At 43.7% G+C, this 26,066-nt stretch overlaps 1 protein-coding gene across 1 annotated transcript in view; it reads left to right on the top strand.

Annotated features, from left to right (window-relative positions):
- The window catches only part of LOC126484041 (uncharacterized), a 124,963-nt gene that overhangs the window by 40,950 nt on the left and 57,947 nt on the right, over positions 1 to 26,066 (top strand). Inside the window, exon 3 of the mRNA XM_050107377.1 lies at positions 24,936 to 25,199. Within this exon, the coding sequence (XP_049963334.1) occupies positions 24,936 to 25,199 (264 nt within the window). The remainder of the gene's footprint in view (positions 1 to 24,935; positions 25,200 to 26,066) is intronic.

Raw genomic sequence — 26,066 nt, 5'->3', positions numbered from 1 at the left:
ATCTCGACTGCTAGTGATACGAAGCCGTTGGGATCCAGTACGGCGTTCCGTATTACCCTCCCGAACCCACCGATCCCATATTCTGCTAACAGTCATTCGATCTCGACCAACGCGAGCAGCAGTGTCGCGATACGATAAACCGCAATCGCGATAGGCTACAATCCGACCTTTATCAAACTCGGAAACGTGATGGTACGCATTCCTCCTCCTTACACGAGGCATCACAACGACGTTTCACCAGGCAACGCCGGTCAATTGCTGTTTGTGTATGCGAAATCGGTTGGAAACTTTTCTCATGTCAGCACGTTGTAGGTGTCATCACCGGCGCCAACCTCGTGTGAATGCTCTGAAAAGCTAATCATTTGCATATGACAGCATCTTCTTCCTGTCGGTTAAATTTCGCGTCTGTAGCACGTCATCTTCGTGGTGTAGCAATTTTAATGGCCAGTAGTGTACATGTACAACTTGCAGACGTACATCTTTATTTCCGTATTAACCATCATAAATTGTTTCCTAGCCAGACGCACTGTGCACAGTCTTTGTCCCAAAACTTATGAGAGGCACTGTAAGAGCTAGCGAACTGCAGTCGAATGTCGCTATCAGTTGCGGATTCCCGTTAATGAAACAGGAGCCGTGGTCGAGCTACTCGGCACTTTGTCCTCCCGGTCACGGCGCGCGGCCTTAAACCTAGGACAGGATGCACGTGAGCGGCGTTCTGGAAGCGCAGCCGATGACTCAGGCTGGTCTCTCCGGCTCGACGCCTGCACTCTGCAGCCTGCCATTTAATTGGAGACCTTGGCCAGCGCGGCGCGGCGCCTGCGGTTGTCCGCAGCTGTCGGCTGCAGTGCACCCACCCACGCACGCGCCGTTCGAGGGCCACTTGCGCAACCTCCATTTTTTCTTTTAAAGGAGTGACTGTTCACTTTTGAAACACAACCGACAATTTATGTATGTACGCCTTCTTCAGTTTTCATGAAGTTCTTGTGGGTAACGCCGAGCGGTTCTAGGCGTTCAGTCTGTAACCGCGCGACCTCTACGGTCGCAGGTTCGAATCCTGCCTCGGGCATGGATGTGTGTGATGTCCCTTAGGTTAGTTAGGTTTCAGTAGTTCTAAGTTCTAGGGGACTGATGACCTCAGATGTTAAGTCCCATAGCGCTCAGAGCCATTTTTTTCTTGTAGGTAATATACGAATTCCCATTAAGCAGTAAGTATTTAAATATATGGACAAGGGCATAACCAACGTCATCATGAAAGTGTTATGTGTGCTGGTAGGCTGGCGTGTGGCTGTGTGATATACCAAACCATAAGCCATGAAGTAAGACTAAAGAAGAGCACTGCTATATATACACAGTATATTAGAAAGACACTCATTTCCATCAGAAAGCGAGGGACACGTACCTCTATATGTCAAGCAAGGGAAGGCAAAGGATAGTATGACCTACGACAGAAAAACTATCATAAAACATGTGCAAGGGTGTACTACAGTAGATTGTTACCTGAGAATGGGCATGTCAAGGAATATAACAGAACACTGTGTTGGGTATTATCAGAGATGTTATTAGAGGTACAGGTGCGCAATCTGAACAGACGCCCCTGTCAACTAACAAAAGTAGTAGTCACGTGAAAACGATCTCTCGTCATCCATCACGAAAACAAAACTTACTATGCCATAGAGGGCTGACGTTGGCTGTACATCCAATCTCTTTCATCCCCCCAACCGCCTTCTCTGGATTCTATGAAGTCAGCTGCGAGTGCAGAATACTTTAAGTTGGTGAGCCGGGGTGAGCTATTAGCATGGCCTTCTTGGCTTCCCCGCTGCTATCCTTTTTTGGGCTGCAGTGATGTCAGACAATCCACTCTAGGAATATGGCCCAAATGGCTCTGAGCACTATGGGACTTAACATCTGAGGTCATCAGTCCCCAATAGCTTAGAACTACTTAAACCTAACTAACCTAAGGACATCATACACATCCATGCCCGAGGCAGGATTCCAACCTGCGACCGTAGCGGTCGCGCGGTTCCAGACTGAAGCGCCTAGAACCGCTCGGCCACTCTGACGGCACTCTAGGAATATTAATGCTTACCACGTTATAATGACTTGACTCTGATAACTCTGATAAGTTTATGATGGACTGTATTTCTTCTCCCCTTCTGCACTGCCTTGGACTGTCCCACTAAGTCGTAGGTGATGGGTGTCCTTCCGTACAAACTAAGCCGTATTACTGTTTTCCTCAGCTTTTTGTACTCATCTGGATCCACTGAGTCGTATATGTAAAATGAGGACATTATATATTATGTCATGAGACCAAGACGCTGCTCTGTTCGATAATACATTTTTATTACAATAGGCCTATTTCGGCGTGATTACCATTTTCAGGTTATCTGCGGAAAATACAGCTATTGATACAATATTTCAGATTTTGAAGCAGATAAAAAATGTGTGAAACCTTATGGGACTTAACTGCTAAGGTCATCAGTCCCTAAGCTTACACACTACTTAACCTAAATTATCCTAAGGACAAACACACACACACATGCCCGAGGGAGGACTCAAACCTCCGCCGGGACCAGCCGCACAGCCCATCACTGCAACGTCCTAGACCGCTCGGCTAACCCAGCGCTTTGAAGCAGATAATTTAACATATCGTAGAATTATGCTTTGCTATGTATACCCGGTGGTGTTGATAGGCATATGACATCGGTGTTTGTTGCTGTGACTGGTTTATAATCTTGCTCCTTTGATTTTGATGTTGTTGGGGCTATAGTAGATGTTAAACTTTAGCTGGAGTAGTAATTTCTGAACTCGTCGAACTGTGAAAGTATATATATATATATATATATATATATATATATATATATATATATATATATAATGTGAATACGTATATAATATAGCTGGTAAGAACAAAGACATGACCTACAGAATACCACGCGACCGCTACGGTCGCAGGTTCGAATCCTGCCTCGGGCATGGATGTGTGTGATGCCCTTAGGTTAGTTAGGTTTAAGTAGTTTCAAGTTCTAGGGGACTGATGACCTCAGATGTTAAGTCCAATAGTACTTAGAGCCATTTGAACCATTTTTTTGAATACGATAAACAAACAGCCTGCAACCCTATAGCATCGCTGACTCAACCATCAGTACAGTTATGAAATAACTGTTCCAGCTGAAGTTTAACGTCTGATATAGCTCCACTAACACCAAAGGAGCAAGCTTATACAGTAGTGGCAGTTGCTGAGACATCGATGTCATATGGATATCAAGACCCCCTGATGTACGTAGCAAAGCATAGTTGCATAATACCCTAAACTGTCTACTTCAAAATATCAATTATTGTACCAAACTTCTTACTTCCCACAGATAACATGAAGATGGCAGTCACGCCGGAGTAGTCCTATTGTAACAAAAATGTAGTCGAACACAGCAGTATCTTGCTCTCATTTTTATCAGGGTTTGTAATTCTTACGCCAGACTTCCAGACGATTTAACCTCATCTTCCATCATGCTGACTTGGCGCTTTTTTGTGCATGCCTGCATCCTCCTGCTTGACAATGGCTCCTCACGGCTGCAGCCGACTTTATTGGATCCGGATTATCATGCTCACTCAAAAGTCAAATATCTCATGATCCCAAGCCCAGCTCACGATGCGGTTTTCACCAATCTCACTTTAATAAAATTTTACGACCCTATACGTATGTTTCCACCGGATTACGTCTCTCCATCATTACTTTAATCTACCAACTTATCAATTCTTAGATAAGCGTGTACAGTGAGATGACATACCATCGCCACATCTCAGTCATTGAGTTCAGTACTCAGTTACCATGCCTGGTTTTCTTGATAAGTGCCGAGTCGTAAGGACTAATGATAATCTTGTGGAACAACGACAAGAAACAGCGATATTCTCTCTCAAGCCTCCTCAAATCGAGAGGCTTGGTTCAAAATGGTTAAAATGGCTCTGAGCACTATGAGACTTAACTTTTGAGGTCATCAGTCCCCTAGAACTTAGAACTACTTAAACCTAACTAACCTAAGGACATCACACACATCTATGCCCGAGCCAGGATTCGAACCTGCGACCGTAGCGGTCGCGCGGCTCCAGACTGTAGCGCCTAGAACCGCTCGGCCACCCCGGCCGGCCGAGAGGTTTGCTCTAGGCTGAATAGCACACCACAGGTATTCATTTTTAGTAGTCAGCCATGCCAAGAGTATAGGTCTTGATGCAGGTAAGACGCCATAGTTAGATTAGTTGTTTCCTGGGTGATTTAAAAGTTATGCTGATGTTTCTTTGCTGGCTAGTACATTGGTGGCCATTAAAAAAGCAGTACCATGAAGGCGACACGCAACAAATATCAAATTTCCAGAATGAACGTTCACTCTGCAGCGGAATGTGCACTGATTTGAAACCTCCGGCCAGATTAAAAATGAATGCGGAGCTGGAAAGAGAACCTGGGACCTTTGCCTTCAGCGGGCAAGTGCTCTACCGACTGAGCTATCCAAGCGTGACTCACGATCTGTCCTCACAGCTGTACCTCCGCTGGTACATCATCTCCTACCTCCCACGCTTCACGGACATACTGGTACATTGCGGGACTAACAGCTGCAGGGTGAGAATTCATTCTAGAGCTAATCCCCCAGGCTGTGACTAAACCGTGTCTCCACAATATCCTTTCTTCGAAGCGTGCTAGTCCAACAACGTATGCAGGGTAACTTCTATGAAATTTGGAAGGTAGGAGATGGGGAAATGGTGGAAGTAAAATTGTGAGGGTGGGTCATGTGTCGTGCTTGGGTAGCTGAGTAAGTGAGCACTAGCACGCTAAGGCAAAGGTCCCAGGTTCTAGTCGCGATCCGGCACACAGTTTTAATCTGCAGGCAGTTTCAAGAGTCAAATTGGTTGGAACTGTATTGTGTAGTGCCCAAGAAAGTCTCGTCGCCAAAAGCGCAATCTCCTGTCGTGCTCGGAAAATCTAACCGTAGAAAGGCGGTAAGCGGGAAATCCGGGTTCGAGTCCCTGTCGGGCACAAATTTCCATTGTCGTCATCCCACTGCACAGCTGACGGTTGTCCATATTCGCGATTGCGTTTCACGAGAAGAGGTTCTATATGAGAAATTACAACCAACGACAGAACAACTACAGGTACTCTTCCTAGAAAAAAAATGTTCAAATGTGAGTGAAATCTTATGGGACTTAACTGCTTAGGTCATCAGTCCCTAAGCTTACACCCTACTTAACCTAAATTATCCTAAGGACAAACACACACACCCATGCCCGAGGGAGGACTCGAACCACCGCCGGGATCAGCCGAACAGTCTAGCCTTCCTAGGGCTGAAGCTCCAAATTAGGTCATCTTTGCACTAGCAAGTTGCTTTATGCGTACCGGCAACCATTCATTCTTTCAAGACTGTTGTGCAAGGCTGTCCAATAGGGTGTAGCGCTTACAGTTCGCACGGTACCTGTATCTCATTTCGATCAGATACCCATCTGCCTTAGAGATATTTTTGCACCCACTAGTGCCAGTAGCTCTGTACACTAAATTCGTACCCTGTCTACCATCGAATTACCTAGTATTTAATCATTTTTTCTTCCTACTATACTGTTCATGTATAAAAAATAAAATTTCATTATTTTCTATCATTCCCGCTGTTGCACTGTTAATGGCCAGCAGTTTTCTACACAATTCAGGGATGAACACGAAGTCTCGGTGACTTTCGGATAAAAAATGGATGTGCACACTAAGAAAAAAAGACACACCGCAAAGGAGTTATTCAAATGGGATGAAAATCCGTAAATGTAGAGATGTAAATGTGAAGACACACAAATTATTACGATTTCTGAGGAAGTCAGAAAAACGTTAGTCGAAAAAATGGTTTAAATGGCTCTAAGCACTGTGGGACTTAACATCTGAGGTCATCAGTCCCCTAGACTTAGGTCTACTTAAACCTAACTAACCTAAGGACATCACACACATCCATGCCCGAGGCATGGTGTACGGGAAGGCTGTGGTGTACGGGAAGGTGTCGTCATTGAGTGACTGTAGGAGGATACAAGATGACTTGGACAGGATTTGTGACTGGTGTAAAGAATGGCAGCTAACTCTAAATATAGATAAATGTAAATTAATGCAGATGAATAGGAAAAAGAATCCCGTAATGTTGGAATACTCCATTAGTAGTGTAGCGCTTGACACAGTCACGTCGATTAAATATTTGGGCGTAACATTGCAGAGCGATATGAAGTGGGACAAGCATGTAATGGCAGTTGTGGGGAAGGCGGATAGTCGTCTTCGGTCCATTGGTAGAATTTTGGGAAGATGTGGTTCATCTGTAAAGGAGACCGCTTATAAAACACTAATACGACTTATTCTTGAGTACTGCTAGAGCGTTTGGGATCCATATCAGGTCGGATTGAGGGAGGACATAGAAGCAATTCAGAGGCGGGCTGCTAGATTTGTTACTGGTAGGTTTGGTCATCACGTGAGTGTTACGGAAATGCTTCAGGAACTCGGGTGGGAGTCTCTGGAGGAAAGGAAGCGTTCTTTTCGTGAATCGTTACTGAGAAAATTTAGAGAACCAGCATTTGAGGCTGACTGCAGTACAATTTTACTGCGGTCAACTTATATTTCGCGGAAAGACCACAAAGATAAGATAAGAGAGATAAGGGCTCGTACAGAGGCATAAAGGCAGTAATTTTTCCCTCGTTCTGTTTGGGAGTGGAACAGGGAGAGAAGATGCTAGTTGTAATACGAGGTACCTTCCGCCACACACCGTATGGTGGATTGTGGAGTATGTATGTAGATGTAGATGTAGATGTAGATGTAGGATTCGATGCTGCGACCGTAGCAGCAGCGCGGCTCCGGACTGAAGCGCCAGAACCGCTCGGTCCCAGCGGCCGTCCCGTTAGTCTACCTCTGGCCCTTAGGTAAGCAGTTATTCAGCTTGCCATCGTTTAACAGAGTTGCTGGATGTCCTCCTGAGGGATATCGTGCCACAGTCTGCCCAATTGGAGCGTTAGGTCGTCAAACTCTCTAGTTGTTTGGAGGGCCCTGCCCATAATGTTCCAAACGTTAATTGGGCAGAGATCCGGCGAGCTTGCTGGCCAAGGTAGGGTGTGACAAGCACGAAGACAAGCAATAGAAACTCTTGCCGTGTGCGGACGGGCAGTTTCTTGGTGAAATGAAAGCCCCGGATGGTGCCATGAAGGGCAACAACACGGAGAGTAGAATATCGTCGATGTACCGCTGTACTGTAAGGGTGCCGCAGATGTCAACCAAAGGAGTCCTGCTATGAAATGAAACGGCGCCCCAAAGCATCACTCCTGGGTGTCGCGCCGTATGGCGGGGGCGACATGCCGGGGCGTCTCCAGATACGTCTAAGCTGGTCATGAGGGCTCTGTTCGAAGTAGCAATTATCGCTGAAGACAATTCTACTCCAGTCATTGATATTCCAGACGGAAGACGTGTCTCGAGTCGCCCCAGAGTGCGGTGTCATACCAAAATGACTGTCGCCCACCGTACTTCTCGACAACCGTAAGTAATGGTCCTCAAACGAGCTCGAAAGTTTGACTATCTAACGCGCCAATTGGACAGAATTTGCAACGGTATCTCTCAGGAGGACAACCCAAAATTTTGTCAATCAGTGCCAAACCGAATAACTGATTGCATAAAGGCCAATGGTGGGACAACACATTACTGTCTTGCTTAATTTGTGAAGCTCTTTCTCTTGAGTATGTTATCCATTTTTTTCTGAAATAGTAATAATTTGTTTGTCTATACTTGTACATCACGTCTACCGATTTCCGTCCCGTTCAGATACTTCCTTCATGGTGCGTCGTCTTTTTTGTCTTAGACTGCTTTTACTCAATAGACGTTTATATTTACTATAAATCTTGCGGCAAGAAAGGAAGAATGATTTGATTGTTGGCGTTAATAACGATCATCCTCCTCTACCTGCTCTGCATTACTGCAGATGACGTGTCACTGAGCACATTTGTACTGTGCATGCAGTACACGTGAGGCGCCTAGATGTTTCCACTGCACTGTGTGGAATACGAAGGTTCTGTTATAGTTCACTAACCTACTGTCTTCAAGTTGATGTCCCCAACGCAGAAAACAGCACGCAGGTCATAGGTTCTGTATCTTCAGACTGAAACTGACTTTTAGCGAGGTTCTGTTCTGAAATAATGAATCACTTCATTGGGATGCCACTCGCGTATTTTAATATAGCCGCACGAGAGGACTACATGATCTTTATACAACACCTTCTGATACAGCAAAGTACATGATCAAACACAATGTTTACGAAAATGTATCTTTACACTATTTGTGGCACGTGTCTGTGCCTCATGACTACCGGAGTGAATCGTGTAATACTGAATACTGGCAAACACATCCTGCCACAGACAATATGTCCGTTCTTCTCGACTGCCTAATCCAGAGTGACGAACGGCCCGAAACACTTCGCGCGCCATACCAGAAAAGGCGTGACCCGAACGCTTCCGAAGTGCTTCGTCTGCAATTTCGTCAGTCTTTTGTTTTTTATTTAAATTGTTTTTAATAATTCTAAAATGACTGATTGATAGTCAGCTGTTGAGAGATATTTATATTAAAAAGTGAAGTCATTCCAATGAGTAGTTTAACTAATAATAATAACTATACTTTAACATTTTGGCGCCCTTGCTCCGAACACAGCAGCCAATCACAGAGCAGTAGCATTATGCAGGCGGTCTTTCTCACGGGAATGGTACCGAATCTATCATCTGTCACAGGTACCTCACACCACATTTCGACATCTATATACTTCTTGTATCTCCACTGCTCTGGGAACAGCTTCTTGGAGCATAATATGATGGCTGACTAAACCAGAAATATTCCAATCTATGTACACACTTTCAGCGTACTTCAACACAGCCTCCGTCCACTTGGAAGCATTACTTCCATTGTTGAAGATCAGACCCAAGTAATTCTGAAGCATATCTTATGAAACAGCCCACGCTGCATACCGGATTCAAGCTCTTAGGTGCTGTAGATCCATTACCTCTGTTTTGTACACCGTTGACTTTACGTAACCCACGCGAAGAAATCCAAATCAGACGAAGGCGGTAGAAGGCACTAGACAGTCTTGCTGAGCCTCTACCTATCCATCTGTTGGTGAATCTTCGATTTAGGTACCTGTACCTCCTTCCTACGAGAGCAAAATGAGGGGTTGCTGCACCCTGTTGGGCCACAGCAGTGTTAGCAATGTCGTCTTCTTGCTGTAGTGTGATTCCAGGAATTGCTCCAGCATACCAAGGTTTCCTGTAATTTTCGGTTTGTCTCTTTGCCGTTCAGTTACAGCATGAGGTGGCTCGTTGCATCTCAGGCAGCAATTCCGTTTATTAACTTTGCGACAGACGTGGTATGCGGCCTGATTAGCAAACATAATGTGATCCAAACATAATGTGATCGCTGCGTGAAGCTTCCATCAAATCATAACACACAGCTTGCGAGAAGCGTAAAATGGTTCAAATGGCTCTGAGCACTATGCGACTTAACTTCTGAGGTCATCAGTCGCCTAGAACTTAGAACTAATTAAACCTAACTAACCTAAGAATATCACATACATCCATGCCCGAGGCAGGATTCGAACCTGCGACGGAGCGGTCGCTCGGCTCCAGACTGTAGCGCCTAGAACCGCACGGCCACTCCGGCCGGCGAGAAGCGTATCTTCGTGGTCTAGTCTGTGAAACATCGAGTGTGGTACACTTGTTTCTTTACCATAAAGCGTAAAACTTTCGAAACCGTTGATTTTGGCATGTCAAACTCGTCGCTTAACCAACAACTTGATGCATTCGGACCTCTTTCGACTGCGTCTCTGATCCGCTGAACGGTCTCTTGTGGTACGGGAAGTCTCGTGACGAGCGTTTCGTTGGTAATGTTTCCAGTTCTTTGGAACTTACTGGCAAGTAACTACATGTTTATTCTTGTCGGTGGCGTCTTGTGAAATTTCCGAGTGTCTTCTATGTTACCTCCATATTAGATAAATCTCGCAATCCCCCACCAACAGCGCGCACGCATTCTCTATCGCACTAATTCTTCTTGGCTAAATTGAAAAAGAGAATGGCCCCCAATATAACAAAAATGGAGTATCTTGATGTATTACGTAGATACGTCTGTTATTTCTTAGAAATGAATCTAGATTTTACGACCACTCGGTGCTTCTTTTCATATGGAAAGAATTATTTGCGGATTTCTGTGATGATTAAGCCTTTTTTACAATCGAGTATACCTCGGGTCTTAGTAGGTAAGTGCCAGACGACAAATGCCAATGTTTCGTATTCGACTGCTAGTCGGTCCTAGGAGTCTGGGTTCAACACTCAGTCGATCCTAGGATTTTTTCTGTCACTTATTCTTCTTTTACTTCTGGCAATGTACTGTATACGTGAAAATGGTAAGCTGCACCATGGTACGGAGTGTACTTTAAACTGTAGATCCCCTGTAACTAGTTATGTCAGTTACTTGGTCAGAGGAAGGCAGCGGTTTACCACCTCCAACAGGACCACAACTACAGTCCGAATTACGAACGATGGCGGTTCGCGAAGGTCAAGGCACGGTCCTAAGCGACAGTTTCGGTACGGGCAGACTCGTTCTTTGCGCTTGAAGAAGCGTGTGTCCTGGAAATTATGTCTCTCGCTTGCTTATGAAGAATGTATCAATTACCACCACTATCAGCGATGACAACTCCCAATAAACGGAATGAAAATTCACTAAATAGCTCGCTGCGATCGTGTTTAATCCTCACATTTGCTACGACATTCACAATAGAGCGCTCAGAGCACTACTGAACGCTCATTGGCTGTCGGAGAATGCATGACGTACGAGGTGTAACGAGAATTTTTGTCTTTCTTAAAGAACATGAACTTTGTCCTTTTCAAAGTAATTCCCATCAGATATAGTATACTTGTACCGGCGCTTTTTGCAATCTTGGAAGCACTTCTGGAACTCAGTTTTCCTTATGGTGTTCATCTCCTTCAACGATTCTATTTTTATCTCACCACTGGTGGCAAAATGACGTCATTTCATGGTTCTATCAAACCTCGGGAACAGAAACGAGTCGCTTGGGGCCATGTCCGACAAATACGGTGGCTGAGGCAATGTAACAATTTTGTTTTTTTGCCAAAAAATCACGAACAAGCATTAAATTGGGCGGAAGCATTACCGTGATGCAGTTTCCACGTGTGGTCTGGCCACAATTCTGGTCGTTTTCTTCAGACTGCTTCCTGCAAACAGCGCATAACTTCCAGGTAGTGTTCCTTTCTGTATGACCATAAGGCAGAAGTCATGATGAACTAACTCATTGTTGTTGTTGTGATCTTCAGTCCTGAGACTGGTTTGATGCAGCTCTCCATGCTACTCTATCCTGTGCAAGCTTCTTCATCTCCCAGTACCTACTGCAACCTACATCCTTCTGAATCTGCTTAGTGTATTCATCTCTTGGTCTCCCTCTGCGATTTTTACCGTCCACGCTGCCCTCCAATGCTAAATTTGTGATCCCTTGATGCCTCAAAACATGTCCTACCAACCGATCCCTTCTTCTAGTCAAGTTGTGGCACAAACTTCTCTTCTCCCCAATCCTATTCAATACCTCCTCATTAGTTACGTGATCTACCCACCTTATCTTCAGCATTCTTCTGTAGTACCACATTTCTCATTGTCATCGAAGAAAACAGTGGGAAGAACCTCCATATATGATCGAATTTGTTGAATTTTTGTCCGTCTTAGCACTTTAGGCAGTTTCCACTGGGACGATTGGGTCTTGATTTCGACATCATACCCGTATACCCATGTTCCGTCACCTTTTATAACCTCCTTTGGAAGCTGCGGATCGTTGTCGACTTCATTCAGCAATTCCTGAGCAGTGTCTTTGCGACGTTTTTTTTTTGGTAGAAATTCAACAATTTCGAAACAAACTTTGCTGCTATACGTTTCATGCCCAAAACATCAGAATAAATAGCTTAGCATGAGCCGAAGGATACCGTGGCATCACAGTCTAATTTATACAATCACAACATTCTCTCGTGCGAAAATTGTTACCGTAAGACAGTTGGGGCGATACTAGAATTGCGTCGTCAGCGTAATGTTTGGTTTTAATAATTTTCTGCAAAATTAACAAAATAGTGGTTATGTTTTTGCATTCCATGCGTCAATAAATAATCAAGAGACATGAATGATCGTAAATACATGTAAAACAGACGAATCACATTGATTCAGTGACATAAGCTACAACTTATTCACGAAGAAATACTTTCGAATATGTGTATATTTGCAGCTTATTCCGCTGAAAGCAAGAGAATATAAACACATATTTCATGTATGAGAAGCATATATTTCTGTTGCTTTCCAAGGAGTAGAACAAGGAGTTACGGGAGAATATGGGCTCGGTACTAGGAATAACAGAGGAGAAAGACTAATTGAGTTCTGCAATAAATTTCGATTGGTAATAGCGAATAACCTGTTCAAGAATCACAAGATGAGAAGGTACACTTGGAAACGGGCGGAAGATACGGGAAGATTTCAGTTAGAGTACACCATGGTCAAACAAAAAATCCGCAGTCAGACACTGGATTGTCAGGAGTACCCTGGAGCAGGTACAGACTCAGATCACAAATTAGTAGTGATGAAAAGTAGACTGAAGTTCAAGAGATTAGCCAGGAAGAAGTGGGGTATGGAAGTACTAAGGAATGAGGAGATTTGCTTGAAGTTCTCTGAGGCTACAGACACTACGATAACGAGTAGCTCAGTATGCAGTTAGGTTGAAGAGGAATGGACATCTCCAAAAAGGGCAATCACAGAAATTGGAAAGGAAAACGTAGGTACGAAGAAGGTAACTGGGAAGAAACAATGGATACTAGAAGAAATACCATTGGGTAATAGAAGAAATACTTCAGCTAATCGACTAAAGAAGGACAAGAAAGTTCAGAGAAATTCAGGAATACAGAAATAAAAGTCACTTAGGGATGAAATAAACAGGAAGTGTGGGAAAGCCAAGGCGAAAAGGGTGAATGAAAAAAGTGAAGAAATCGAAAAAGGAATGATTGTCGGAAGGACTGACTCAACATATAGAAAAGTCAAAACAACCTTGTGTGACATTAAAATGAAGGGTAGAAACATTAAGGCTGTAATGTGAATTCCATTGTGAAATGCAGAGGAGAAAGCGGATAGATGGAAAGAGTACATTGAAGGCCTCTATGAGGGCGAATAATCTGATGGCGTGATGGAAGCGGGAACAGGAGTCGATACAAAAGAGATAGGGGATCCAGTATTAGAATCAGAATTCAGATGAGCTTTGGGCGACTTATGATCGAATAAGTTAGTAGGGATAGATAACATTCCATCAGAATTTCTAAAATCATTGACGAAGGTGGCAACAAAACGACTATTCACACTGGTGTATAGAATGTATAAGTCTGGCGATATACCATCCAACTTTCGGAGAAACATCTTCCACACAATTCTGAAGACTGTAAGAGCCGACGAGTGCGAGAATTATCGCACAATCAGCTTAACACCTCATCCAAATAGTTGCTGACAAGAATGACGGAAATGGGGGGGGGGGGGGGGGGAAGAAAATTGAGGATGTGTTAATGTGTTAGACGACGATCAGTTTGGCTTTAGGAACGGGAAAGGCATCAGTGAGGCGATTGTGACGTTGCGATTGATAATAGAAGCAAAACTAAAGAAAAATCAAGACACGTTCATAGGATTTGTCGACCTGAAAAAAGCGTTTGACTGTGTAAAATGGCGCAAGACGTTCGAAATTCTGAGAAAAATAGGAGTAAGCTATAGGGGAAGCCGGGTAATATACAATATGTACACGAAACAAAAGGGAGCAATAGATTGGAAGACGAAGAACGAAGTGCTCGGATTAACAACGGTGTAAGACACAGGGAAGTAGTCCTTTGTCCCCATTGTTCAATCTATACATCGAAGCATTGATGGAAATAAAAGAAAGATTCAGGAGTGGAATTAAAATATCAATGTTAAGATTCCCTCGGGATATTGCTATCCTCAGCGAAAGTGAAGAAGACTTACAGGAGTGTCGGAAGTAGTGAGAAGTAGCAGGAATGATAACAGCGAAAAACTTAGCATCAGGATTGGTGATCACAAACTAGAAAAAGTTAAGGAATTCTGTTACCTAAGCAGCAATATAACCCAAGACAGACGGAGCAGGGAAGACATAAAAAGCAGACTAACACTGGAAAAAAAAGAAGAGCATTCCAGGCCAAGAGAAGTGTATTAATATCAAACATAGGCCTTAATTTGAAGACGAAATTTCTGAGAATGTACGTTTTGAGCACAGCATTGTATGACTCTTGGTCTGTGGGAAAATGGGAACAGAAGAGAACTGAAGCATTTGAGATGAGGTACTACACAAGAATGTTGAAAATTAGGTGAACTGATAGGGTAAGTAATGAGGAGGTTCTCTGAAGAATCGGCGAAGGAAGGGATATGTGGAAAATACTGACAAGAAGAAGGGACAGGATGATATGGTAATCTGTTAAGACATCACAGAATAGCTTCCACGGTATTAGAAGGATCTGCAGGGGGAAAAAACTGTAGAGGAAAAGATTGCAGAGATTGAACTACATCCAGCAGATAAATAAGGACGTAGGTTACAAGTGCTACTCTGAGATGAAGGGGTTGACGTAGGAGAGGAACTCGTGGTGGCCAGCATCAAACCAGTCAGGAGAAAAAAATGGTTCAAATGGCTCTGAGCACTATGGGACTTAACATCTGAGATCATCCGTCCCTTAGACTTAGAACTACTTAAACCGAACTAACCTAAGGACACCTCACACATCCATGCCCGAGGCAGAATTCGAACCTGTGACCGTTGCAGCAGCGCGGTTCCGGACTGAAGCACCTAGAACCGCACGGCCACAACGCCAGTCAGGAGAGTAAAGTCACAAAAAAAAATCTTCTGGTGCCTATCAGCAATTTTTAGTTATTAAAGGAAAACAACATTATTCCGTAAATGTCTGTATGTTACAAGAGAACCTTCAATAAAGTCTGCTTACATGTGTCGTTTCTTACGTCTTAGCGTCATTAGGAAACTAAATAATGACGAACGTCGTGTCATTTTTAACTAATTGTCGATTTTTATGACGGTACAAACGTTCCCTATTGTAAAAAGTATGTTACAAATCAATGTAAACGATAATATTCGCTTTCGGAAGTGTCACTTGCTGGCCGCTTGGGGCGCTGCTGTCGCTGTGGGTAACAAGAACAAGGCAGATACAAAATGTTCAAATGTGTGTGAAATCTATACACACACACCCATGCCCGAGGGAGGACTCGAACCTCCGCCGGGACCAGCCGCACAGTCCATGACTGCAGCGCCTGAGACCGCTCGGCTAATCCCTCGCGGCAACAAGGCAGAGTGTCGCAACTGTTATGATAGTCTGTGCTGACATCATCTGCAACGTCTGTGATAGTGATTCTGCGATTTTCCAGAACCATTTTCTTTACTTCTTCCACGTTGTCGTCAATAATCAATCTGCTAGGGTACCCAGGGTGGTCGTCGTCTGCAACGTCTTCTTGACCCTCTTTGAAACGTTTATACCACTCGCAAACTCTTTTCTTACTCATAGTAGGTAACCTAAAAACAACAGTCAACATTTAGAATGCGGTGCTACACTGTATTCCATTTGTCAAGCTTAATTTAATGCAGGTTCTTTGATCCATCCATTTCGAAAGTAATAATTCGCGTACAACCTTTTGGACTGTCAACAATAAACTAATTATTCAAGACAGCTAAAAATGCAAACATGCATCAGGAACATTTGTACCAACAAGATAATTTTTTTTTAAATCGGATGTACAAAGCCCGTAAAATTAAAAGAATCCCTTTACTTTTTGGTCACACGTCGTAGGTGCGCAAAACATGCTAAACTCGACCGCCATCGTTCGTGACTCCAATTGTAGTGATGTTCAATCCAACCTTTGGATTGTGGGCAGCTTAAAATAAATTGCTCAAAAAAGACTTTCCTCCCCCTGTATATTTGCTGATATGGGGCCCACGGAATACCACGATAAGGTTGCCCAAATCATCTCTGAACCCCCGCCATGTATCACTCCTGGTAAGTAAACTCGGCGAGAAGTTGGAAGCAGAGTAGAACAAGACTCTTTCGGCTAAAAGACTTTCTTCCATTGCTCCCTTGTCCACGTTTTTAAGGCTTCGGCACCATTTTTCCTGTTACGGACATTTGCTTCACAGGTGAGAGGTTTTGTGATTCCATCTCGCCCTGAAATTCCCTGCTCGTTGAGCTCCCTTCATGTTGTTTTGGTGCTGACAGGGTTCACGAGTGCGACGTTCAGTTGCGGAACGATTTTTGCCGCTGTCGTCCTCTTATTTTTCGTCACAATCCTCTTCAATAACCGTCCGTCACGATCACTCAACACACAACTTCATCCGCACTGTGCCTTAGCGGATGATGGTATTCCGCTGGCAGAGGGTACGTCCCGTTATACCAGTTATTAGGGTTTCTTCCCATTCCATTCACATATGGAGCGCTGTGCGTGCTGTAATTATTCTAATCTTATCCTCAAGATCCCCATGTGAACAATACGTAGGGGGGTTGTAGTATACTCCTAGTCACCATTTGAAGCCGGTTCTTGAAACTTTGTTAACAGACTTCGTCGAGATAGTTTACATCTATCTTAAAGAGTCTGCCAGTTCAGTTCCTTCAGTATCTCTGTAACACTCGCCCACAGATCAAACAGATCTGTGACCATTAGTGCTTCCCTTCTCTGTATACGTCCTATATTTCTGTTAGTGCTGTTTGGTACGGGTGCCACACACTTGAACAGTATCCCATCGGCCCCACGAGTGATCTGTAGCAACCTACTTTGTAAAGTGATTGCACTTCTCCAGCATACTTCCAATAAACCGAAATCTACCACCTGGTTTACCCACGACTGAGACTATATGATCACTCCATTTCATATCCGTACAAAGCGTTACACCCAGGTATTTGTATGAATTTGCCGATTCTAACAGGTCACACCAATATTCAAGAAAGGAAATAGGAGTAACCCATTGAATTACAGACCCATATCACTGACCTCAATTTGCAGTCGGATTTTGGAGCACATACTGTTCTTGAACATTATGAATCACCTTGAAGAAAATGACTTATTCATACATAACCAACACGGATTCAGAAAATATCGTTCTTGTGCAACACAGCTCTTTATTCCCATGAAGTAATGAGTGCTGTCAACAAGGGATCTCAGATCTATTCCACATTCCTCGATTTCCAGAAGGCTTTTGATACCGTTCCTCACAAGCGACTATTAATCAAATTGCGTATATATGGAGTATCGTCTCAGTTGTGTGACTATTCGTGATTTCCTCTCAGAGAGGTCACAGCTCGTAGTGATAGACGGTAAATCATCGAGTAGAACAGAAATGATATCTGGCGTTCCGCAAGGTAGTGTCATAGGCCCTCTGTTGTTCCTGATTTATATAAATGATCTAGGTGATAATCTGAGCAGCCCCCTTAGATTGTTTGCAGATGGCGCTGTAATTTACCTTCTAGTAAAATCATCAGACGATCAATTCCAACTACAAAATGATCTAGAGAGAATTTCTGTATGGTGCCAAAAGTGGCAATTCACACTGAACAAAGAAAAGTGCGAGGTCATCCACATGGGTACTAAAAGAAATCCGATAAATTTTGGGTATACGATAAATCGCACAAATCTAAGCGCTGTCAATTCGACGAAATACCTAGGAATTACAATTACGAGCAACTTAAATTGGAAAGACCACTTAGATAATATTGTAGGGAAGGCTGGCAGAACACTTAGAAGATATGCCAAACCCACTAAAGAGACAGCCTACATTACTCTTGTCCGTCCTCTGCTGGAATATTGCTGCGCGGTGTGGGATCCGTACCAGGTAGGATTGAAGGAGGACATCGAAAAAGTGCAAAGAAGAGCAGCTCGTTTCGTGTTATCGCGCAACAGGGGTGAGAGTGTCACTGATATGATACACGAGTTGGGGTGGCAGTCACAAACAAAGGCGGTTTTCTTTGCGGCGAGATCTATTTACGAAATTTCAATCACCAAGTTTCTCTTCCGAATGCTTAAATATTTTGTTGACACCCACCTATGTAGAGAGAAATGATCATCATAATAAAATAAGAGAAATCAGAGCTCGAAAGGAAAGATTTAGTTGTTCCTTTTTCCCACGCGCCATTCGAGAGAGGAATGGTAGAGAAGTAGTATGAAAGTGGTTCGATGAACCCTCTGCCAGGCACTTAAGTGTGAATTGCAGAGTAACCATGTAGATGTAGATGATTCACTGATATTGTAATCGTAGGATACTATGTTTTTTCGTTTTGTGAAGTGCACAATTTTACATTTTTGAACATTTAAAGCAAGTTGCCAATCTCTGCACCACTTTGAAATCTTGTCTTTCAGACAATACTTCATTATAGATAACTGCATCACCTGCAAAAAAGCTATGGTTTCTCTTAATATTGTCTGCTAGATCATTAATATAGAACATGAACAGCATGGGTCCCAACAAACTTCCCAGGGGCACACCTTAAGTTACTTCTACATTTGACGATGACTCTCCATCAAAGGTAAAATGCTGCTTTCCAGAAAGTCCTCAGCCCAGTCACAAATTTCACTTAATATCCCATATGATTGTGCTTTTGACAATAAGCGTAGGTGTGGTATTGAGTCAATGCTTTTCGGAAATCAAGAAATACTGCATCTGCCTCACTGCCTTGATCCAAACCTTTCAGTATATCATGTGAAAAAAAGTTTGAGTTAGGTTTCGCACAATTGACGTTTTTGGAATCCGTGGATGACGTCATTCTGTTCAAGGTACTTCATTATGTTTGGGCTCTGAATATGATCTAAGATTCTGCAACAAATCCATGTTAAAGATACTGTACGGTAGTTTTGTGGACCACTTCTACTAACCTTCTTGTAGACGAGTGTGACCTGCGTCTTCTCCAGGAACTTGACACAGTTTCTTTGTTTTAGGACCTACGATAGATTACAGTTAGAAGAGTGGCTAAGATATCCGAAAATTCGGTATAGAATCGTTGGGCTTGAGACTTTGTTCGATTTTAATTATTTCAGTTGTTTCTCAACACCACTGACGCTAATACTTACTTCATCCATCTTTTCAGTGGTACGAGGGTTAAACTGTAGCGGTTCTCCGGGGTTTTATTTTGTAAAGATAAAGTCGAAAACGCAGTTAGGCATTTCAGCTTCTGCTTTTCTGCCTTCAGTTTCAGTTCCTGTTTCATTCACTAGGGACTGGACACTAACTTTGGTGCCACTAACAGCCTTTACATACAACCAGAATTCTTTGGGTTTTGTGAAGATCATTTGACAATATTCTGTGGCGGCAGTCACTGACGGCATCACGCATCGCTCTCTTGACAGCCAAACTCTTTTCATTCAGGATCTCTGTATCTACAACTCTGCACTTTGTTTTACACCTATTATACAGTAATCTCTGTTTCTTTAGAATTGTTTTACACCTATTATACAGTAATCTCTGTTTCTTTAGAATATCTTTAGTAACTCTATATCATGGAGGTTCCCTCCCACTATGAACATGTCTATCTAGCGCATGGTGAATTATTCTTTTAAACTTGAGCCATAGCTCCCCTACGTGCCCTTGTACACGGTATAAAGCTTAGATACGATGTCTCTTGAAACACCAAACATCTTGGCTGCCTTGGTCACGTAAGCACTTACCACACGAGCACCAACGATTTTCCCCACTTTCGAATTCACTTAGCTTCAAGATAAAACACTTGTAACTAGAAATAATTCAAAAGCCAAGATTGCTTGAATTATTTCTACAACAGAGTGATCGCTCCACTACGCACTATATGTTCACTGCGAAACACTTCAACTACACAGAACACGGTTGTGACCACGACTGGCGTTTTCAACGTATTGACATTGCATATGTGCCATTTGTAGTCAAATAATATAGCGCAGCTGCAGGCTCAGCTAGCATCTGCATTTATATTCAAGCATGTGTTTCTCACGGTGTTTCCACAGATTTATCCAACTGGTGTATGTAGGGTGCTCCCGTAAGAGCGAGTGGAAATGTAACGGGACATAGAGAATGGTCCACACAACAATTTGAGGTAGGGAACCTTGGGTCTGAGAAGCCAGCTTAAGAAGATATGGAAGTAAACTTGTCTATCTCATTGTCTAGCATTACTGATTTCCAGCATACTTGCAATAAACATGCATACAAAAATGGCTCTGAGCACTACGGGACTTTACTTCTGAGGTCATCAGTCCCATAGAACTTAGAACTACTTAAACCTAACAAACCTAAGGACATCACACACATCCATGCCCGAGGCAGGATTCGAACCTGCGACCGTAGCGGTCGCGCGGTTCCAGACTGTAGCGCCTAGAACCGCTCGGCCACCCGGGCCGGCGCAACATGTATACAAGTTTACGCATACTGTGGTGCTTATTTACAAGTACATTCTTTATTCCCTGCAAGGAAACAAGGAGAACAAGCCTGATTACTAGCAAGTCATGAAGCAGGTTTTGTTTACATTACTTGTCCATAAGGTGGTTCTGTTGTATCGTATTTACATTGTTCCATGACAGAACGTGCTATGGATCAACGACAGTCCCATTGCTATTTTGTCTAAAACTGACATGGTGAGACAGTGGCTGTGTACAATTAATGTAGGTTGCTTCTTTGTAAGAATCAACCTACATTAATTAACAGTCCCATTCATTACTCAGTGCTATTCAGAGATGTACAGTACAATATAACGGAGCGGTACCGCTACAGTTTCGCAGAACTCGCTGACATGCACCTTGTGGATGGGAAGTACGTTGCAAGGCATTCGCTGCTGAAACGTTGTATAGGGAACGATTTCCTAACAGGCATCATCCACCACGACGAGTGCTTACTTCTCTCGATCGACGAATGCAGGAGACTGGTTCATTGGAAAGGAGAAACGAGAAAACTTGCAACATGAGGAGCACTCACACATCCGATTTTGAAGAGCAGATGATGGAACGTGTTGCACTGGACTTCGCTTCAAGTACTCGTCGTAATGCACGTGAAATGGTCGCTGAACATACACACATCAAAAAAAGTTTTGCATCACCTTGGTTCCGAGAGTTTCGGAACCTGTACAGAAAATTGGAATAGAGAGCAACATAAACATCATTCCGCGCTTTTTATTGCTCATAAAAACCACACATTGCATGTTGTACCACCATACAGCGAGACCTTCAGAGGTGGTGGTCCAGACTGCTGTACACACTGGTACCTCTAATACCCAGTAGCACGTCTTCTTGCATTGATGCATGCCTGTATTCGTCGTAGCATACTATCCACAAGTTCATCAAGGCACTGTTGGTCCAGATTGTCCCATTTCTCAACAGCGATTCGGCGTAGATCCCTCAGAGTGGTTGGTGCGTCACGTCGTCCATAAATAGCCCTTTTCAATCTATCCTAGGGAGCTTTGATAGGGTTCATGTCTGGAGAAAATGCTTGCCACTCTAGTCAAGCAATATTGTTATCCTGAAGGAAGTCATTCACAAGGTGTGCATGATGGGGGCGTGAATTGTCGTCCATGAAGACGAATGCCTCGTCAATATGCTGCCGATATGGTTACACTATCGATCGGATGATGGCATTCACGTATCGTATAGCCATTACGGCGCCTTCTACGACCACCAGCGGCGTACGTCGGCCCCAAATAACGCCACCCCAAAACAGCAGGGAACCTCCACCTTGCTGCACTTGACAGCGTGTCTAAAGCGTTCGGCCTGACCGGGTTGCCTCCAAACACGTCTCTGACGATTGTCTGGTTGAAGGCATTTGCGACACTCATCAGTGAAGAGAATGTCGTACCAATCCTGAACGGTCCATTCGGAATATTGTTGGGCCCATCTGTACCGCGCTGCATGGTGTCGTGGTTGCAAATGATGGACCCCGCCATGGATGTCGGGAGTGAAGTTGCGCGTGATGCAGACTATTGCGCACAGTTTGAGTCGTAACACGACGTCCTATGGCTGCACGAAAATAATTATTCAAGAGGGTGGGGTTGCCGTTAGGGTTCCTCCGAGCCGTAATCCGTAGGTAGTGGTCATCCACTGCGGTAGTAGCCCTTGGGAGGCCTGAGCGAGGCATGTCATCGACAGTTCCTGTCTCTCTATATCTCCTCCATGTCCGAACAACGGTCACTTTGATTCACTCCAAGACGCCTGGACACTTCCCTTGTTGAGACCCCTTCCTGGCACAAAGTAACACTGCAGACTCGATCACACCGCGGTATTGACCATCTAGGCATGGCTGAACTACAGACAACACGATCCGTGTACATCCTTCCTGGTGGAATGATTGAAGTGATCGACTGTCAGACCCCCTCGGTCTAATAGGCGCTGCTCATCCATGGTTGTTTACATCTCTGGGCGGCTTTAGTGACATCTCTGAACAGTCAGAGGTACTGTGTCTGTGGTACAATATCCACAGTCAACGTCTACCTTCAGAAATTCTGGGAACTGGGGTGATGCAAAACTTTTTTTGATGTGTGTACTAGCGTGTGACGAGTACTCCACGAGCAACAATTACATCTATATCAACCACAACGAGACCACGCAATGCTTGTGATTGGCTTTACACAAAGAGTCGCATTGTGTCAGTGGCTGCGCCAACAATGGATTGATGGACTGGATTTCCTCCAAATTGTGCTGTTTACTGACGAGGTCTCACTTGATTCTGATGGAATTTCAAAGAGCAGAAAGAACCATGGTGAGGTGAGAAAAACGCTCACGCTGTATTACAGTCACACCATCTAGTACGTTTTGCTGTGAATGTCTGGGCTGGCATTGTAGGCGACAATCTCATTGGGCCATATCTTCTACTTGGCCATCTGTACTTGAAGAACGTAACCTTGGCTATTCGTTAGAGGATGTGGACACAACATGATGGTGAACCGCCTCACTTCAGTTCGTATATCTGCAACCATCTCAATGGTGTATTTCCTGATCGCTGGGTTGGAAGGGGAGGTCCTATTCCATGGCTTCCGAATTCACCTGACCTGAATCCACTTGATTATTTCCTATGGGGATATCTAAAGTCAGCTGTGTATGGGACCCCAGTGAACACGGAGATGGAATTAGTTGCCAGAATTGTAGTTGCCTGTGATGTGATTCGAAAACCACCAGCGAAATTTGTCAGGATGCGTCAGAATCTTGTTCGTCGATGTCATGCTTGCATTGAGGTCGATGGCCATCAGTTTCAGCACATTTTGTAAGGTACAAGTGGTACGTTCACTGTGTCAGTGATGGTATTTGCAGTTAACTGTAACTAACCTGAATAAAAAAAGTAAGCAGTAATGTGTCTTTATTCCTCTTATCTCCTTAACCCTTTATTTGGCAGCGTTGCTCTCAAGCAACATCAAATTTACGTTGGCGTTATGGGACAACAAACACTTCCCAGTGCCTTTTACTGGCATTGTTGCCTCCAGGAAACGTTCCTTTACGCACTGCGAGTGCCAGTTGTTGTAATAGTTCAAGGTTTTCCACACGAGATGGCAGTTTGTGCAGTGATGTTACAGAGATCTCCTCGTGTGAGCAACAGGGGTGTCTTATTTTGGTTCTGAAAGAGTGGATTTCAATAATTTGGCAGTAATCTTAGCAGATTTTCTTCAAGAAATACCCAGAGGTGAGTTTACAACAGAAATATTTCAATCTAATATTGTTTTGAATTACGTAAATAGTATAAAACTTTTATGTTGCCTGTGAGCAACATTGCCCATAGTTGGGACATGTGTAATTAGTATATTACATATGCTTACGGCGGATATTCAAAACAATAAAATCTGATACTTGCAAGCTCATTTTCTGGTGTCCAACCACTCTCAACAGTAAAATGATGGGACAGCAACGAAAAAAGAAGAATTGATATGCCCTGTCCCAGTATTGTATGTCAGTACAACAAGCATATAGGAGTTGATCTTACTGGTATGCTGATAGAGCTCTACAGAATATCAATGAAAACTAGGTGTTGGTACATGAGACTGTTTGGATTTATGCTAGATCTGAGTGTTGTAAATGCATGACTGGTATTTCGAAGAGAATCTCTGGACAAGAAGACTTCACTGAAGTCATTCAGGTCAGATATTGCCAATGGTTTGATGTTTTCAGCGAAAAGGAAAGTAGGAAGGCCCTCAATAGATGTAACACCACCACAAAAGAAGAGGAGGAAGCCAACAGCTCCGACTGTTACACAAGATGTCCGATATGATAATATGGAGCATTGACCTGTATACGGTCCCAAAGGTCGTTGTCGTTATTGTCCATCTGTATTTTCTACAATCATGTGTTCAAAATGCAATCTAGTATTGTGCTTCGTTCCAAAGAGGAACTGTTTCCGAAAATTCCATTGCAAGAAGAACTAGAAGGGAAAATGAAACAGTTCTGTTACGCAGCAGGAATGCATAAATGTGTTTATAAATTAAATTATTCACGTACAGGAAACCTTTTGCTTGAGGTTATTGGCAAACACTTTTTTTCTATAATATGTATAAATGTGGTCTACTGCTGGCAATGTTGCTTGTAAGCAACATTTCATAATTTTAAAAATTTTTGTCAAAAATTTCTAAAACTGACTGAATTGTATTTCTTTAAGCATAATAAATAAATATAAGTACTGAAATTTTTTTATTTTTATTTTCACTGTTTGCCAAAGAAAGGGTTAAGCTGGCTTCTCCGACACCAGGTTCCCTACCTCAAATTGTTCAGTGGAGCATCCTCTGTGTCCTGTTAAATTCTTGCAGACTCTAACGGATATATATCCTGTATAAACGTCATTATGACACAATAGCGGGAAACCGGCGTTGCTAATCGGTACGAGTGCGGCTGCTGTTTTCAGGATGGAACCAAGGGCAACGGCGGCTGGGAGCTGGTGGGTACGGACGAGGAGCGGCCGCCCCTGGTGCTGAGCGCCTGCCTCAGCTACGACGAGATCAAGCTGTCCGCACTGCTCTCCGTTTCCTCGCACTCCGTCTTCACCAACGACGGCTGCCGCAACAATCGCGGTGCTGAGACAGACGACGTCGGCAGCTTCCAGCGCCACGGAGTCATCATCGGGATCATTGGCAGCCGCCTCAGGCGCCCCGGCTTCATGGAGTATCAGGCAAGTGGGCCGTCTCTACACTCGAGCAACGTAAACACAAAAAAAAAAATCACAATAGTCATTTACATTATTATGATGTACACCGATGTGCCAAAATAGATTGACGGAGAAAAATCGCAACGCCAAAAATAATTAATGATAGGGCAACACAAGCTAAAGAGCTCCAGGAATTTGGTATTAAATCCAAAGAAGTAAACCTTATTCGTAAAACGCACACAGGCACCAAAGTTTCGGGGTGAAATATCTAAGGCATTGAAAATAATACACTACTGGCCATTAAAATTGCTACACCACGAAGATGACGTGCTACAGACGCGAAATTTAACCGACAGGAAGAACATGCTGTGATATGCAAATGATTAGCTTTTCAGAGATTTAAACAAGGTTGGCGCCGGTGGTGACACCTACACATGAGGAAAGTTTCCAACCGATTTCGCATACACAAACAGCAGTTGAACGGCGTTGCCTGGTGAAACGTTGTTGTGATGTCTCGTGTAAGGAGGAGAAATGCGTACCATCACGTTTCCTAATTTGATAAAGGTCGGATTGTAGCCTATCGCGATTGCGGTTTATCGTATCGCGACACGCTGCTCGCGTTCGTCGAGATCCAATGACTGTTAGCAGAATATTGAATCGGTGGGTTCAGGAGGGTAATACGGAACGCCGTGCTACATCCCAACGGCCTCGTACCACTAGCAATCGAGATGACAGGAATCTTATCCGCATGGCTGTAGCGGATCGTGCAGCCACGTCTCGATCCCTGAGTCAACAGATGGGGACGTTTGCAAGACAACAACCATCTGCACGAACAGTTCGACGACGTTTGCAGCAGCATGGACTATCAGCTCGGAGACCATGGCTGCTGTT

Source organism: Schistocerca serialis, chromosome 6 (assembly GCF_023864345.2).
Source record: "Schistocerca serialis cubense isolate TAMUIC-IGC-003099 chromosome 6, iqSchSeri2.2, whole genome shotgun sequence".
NCBI lineage: Eukaryota > Metazoa > Arthropoda > Insecta > Orthoptera > Acrididae > Schistocerca > Schistocerca serialis.
This window is presented reverse-complemented; position numbering and strand designations above follow the sequence as displayed.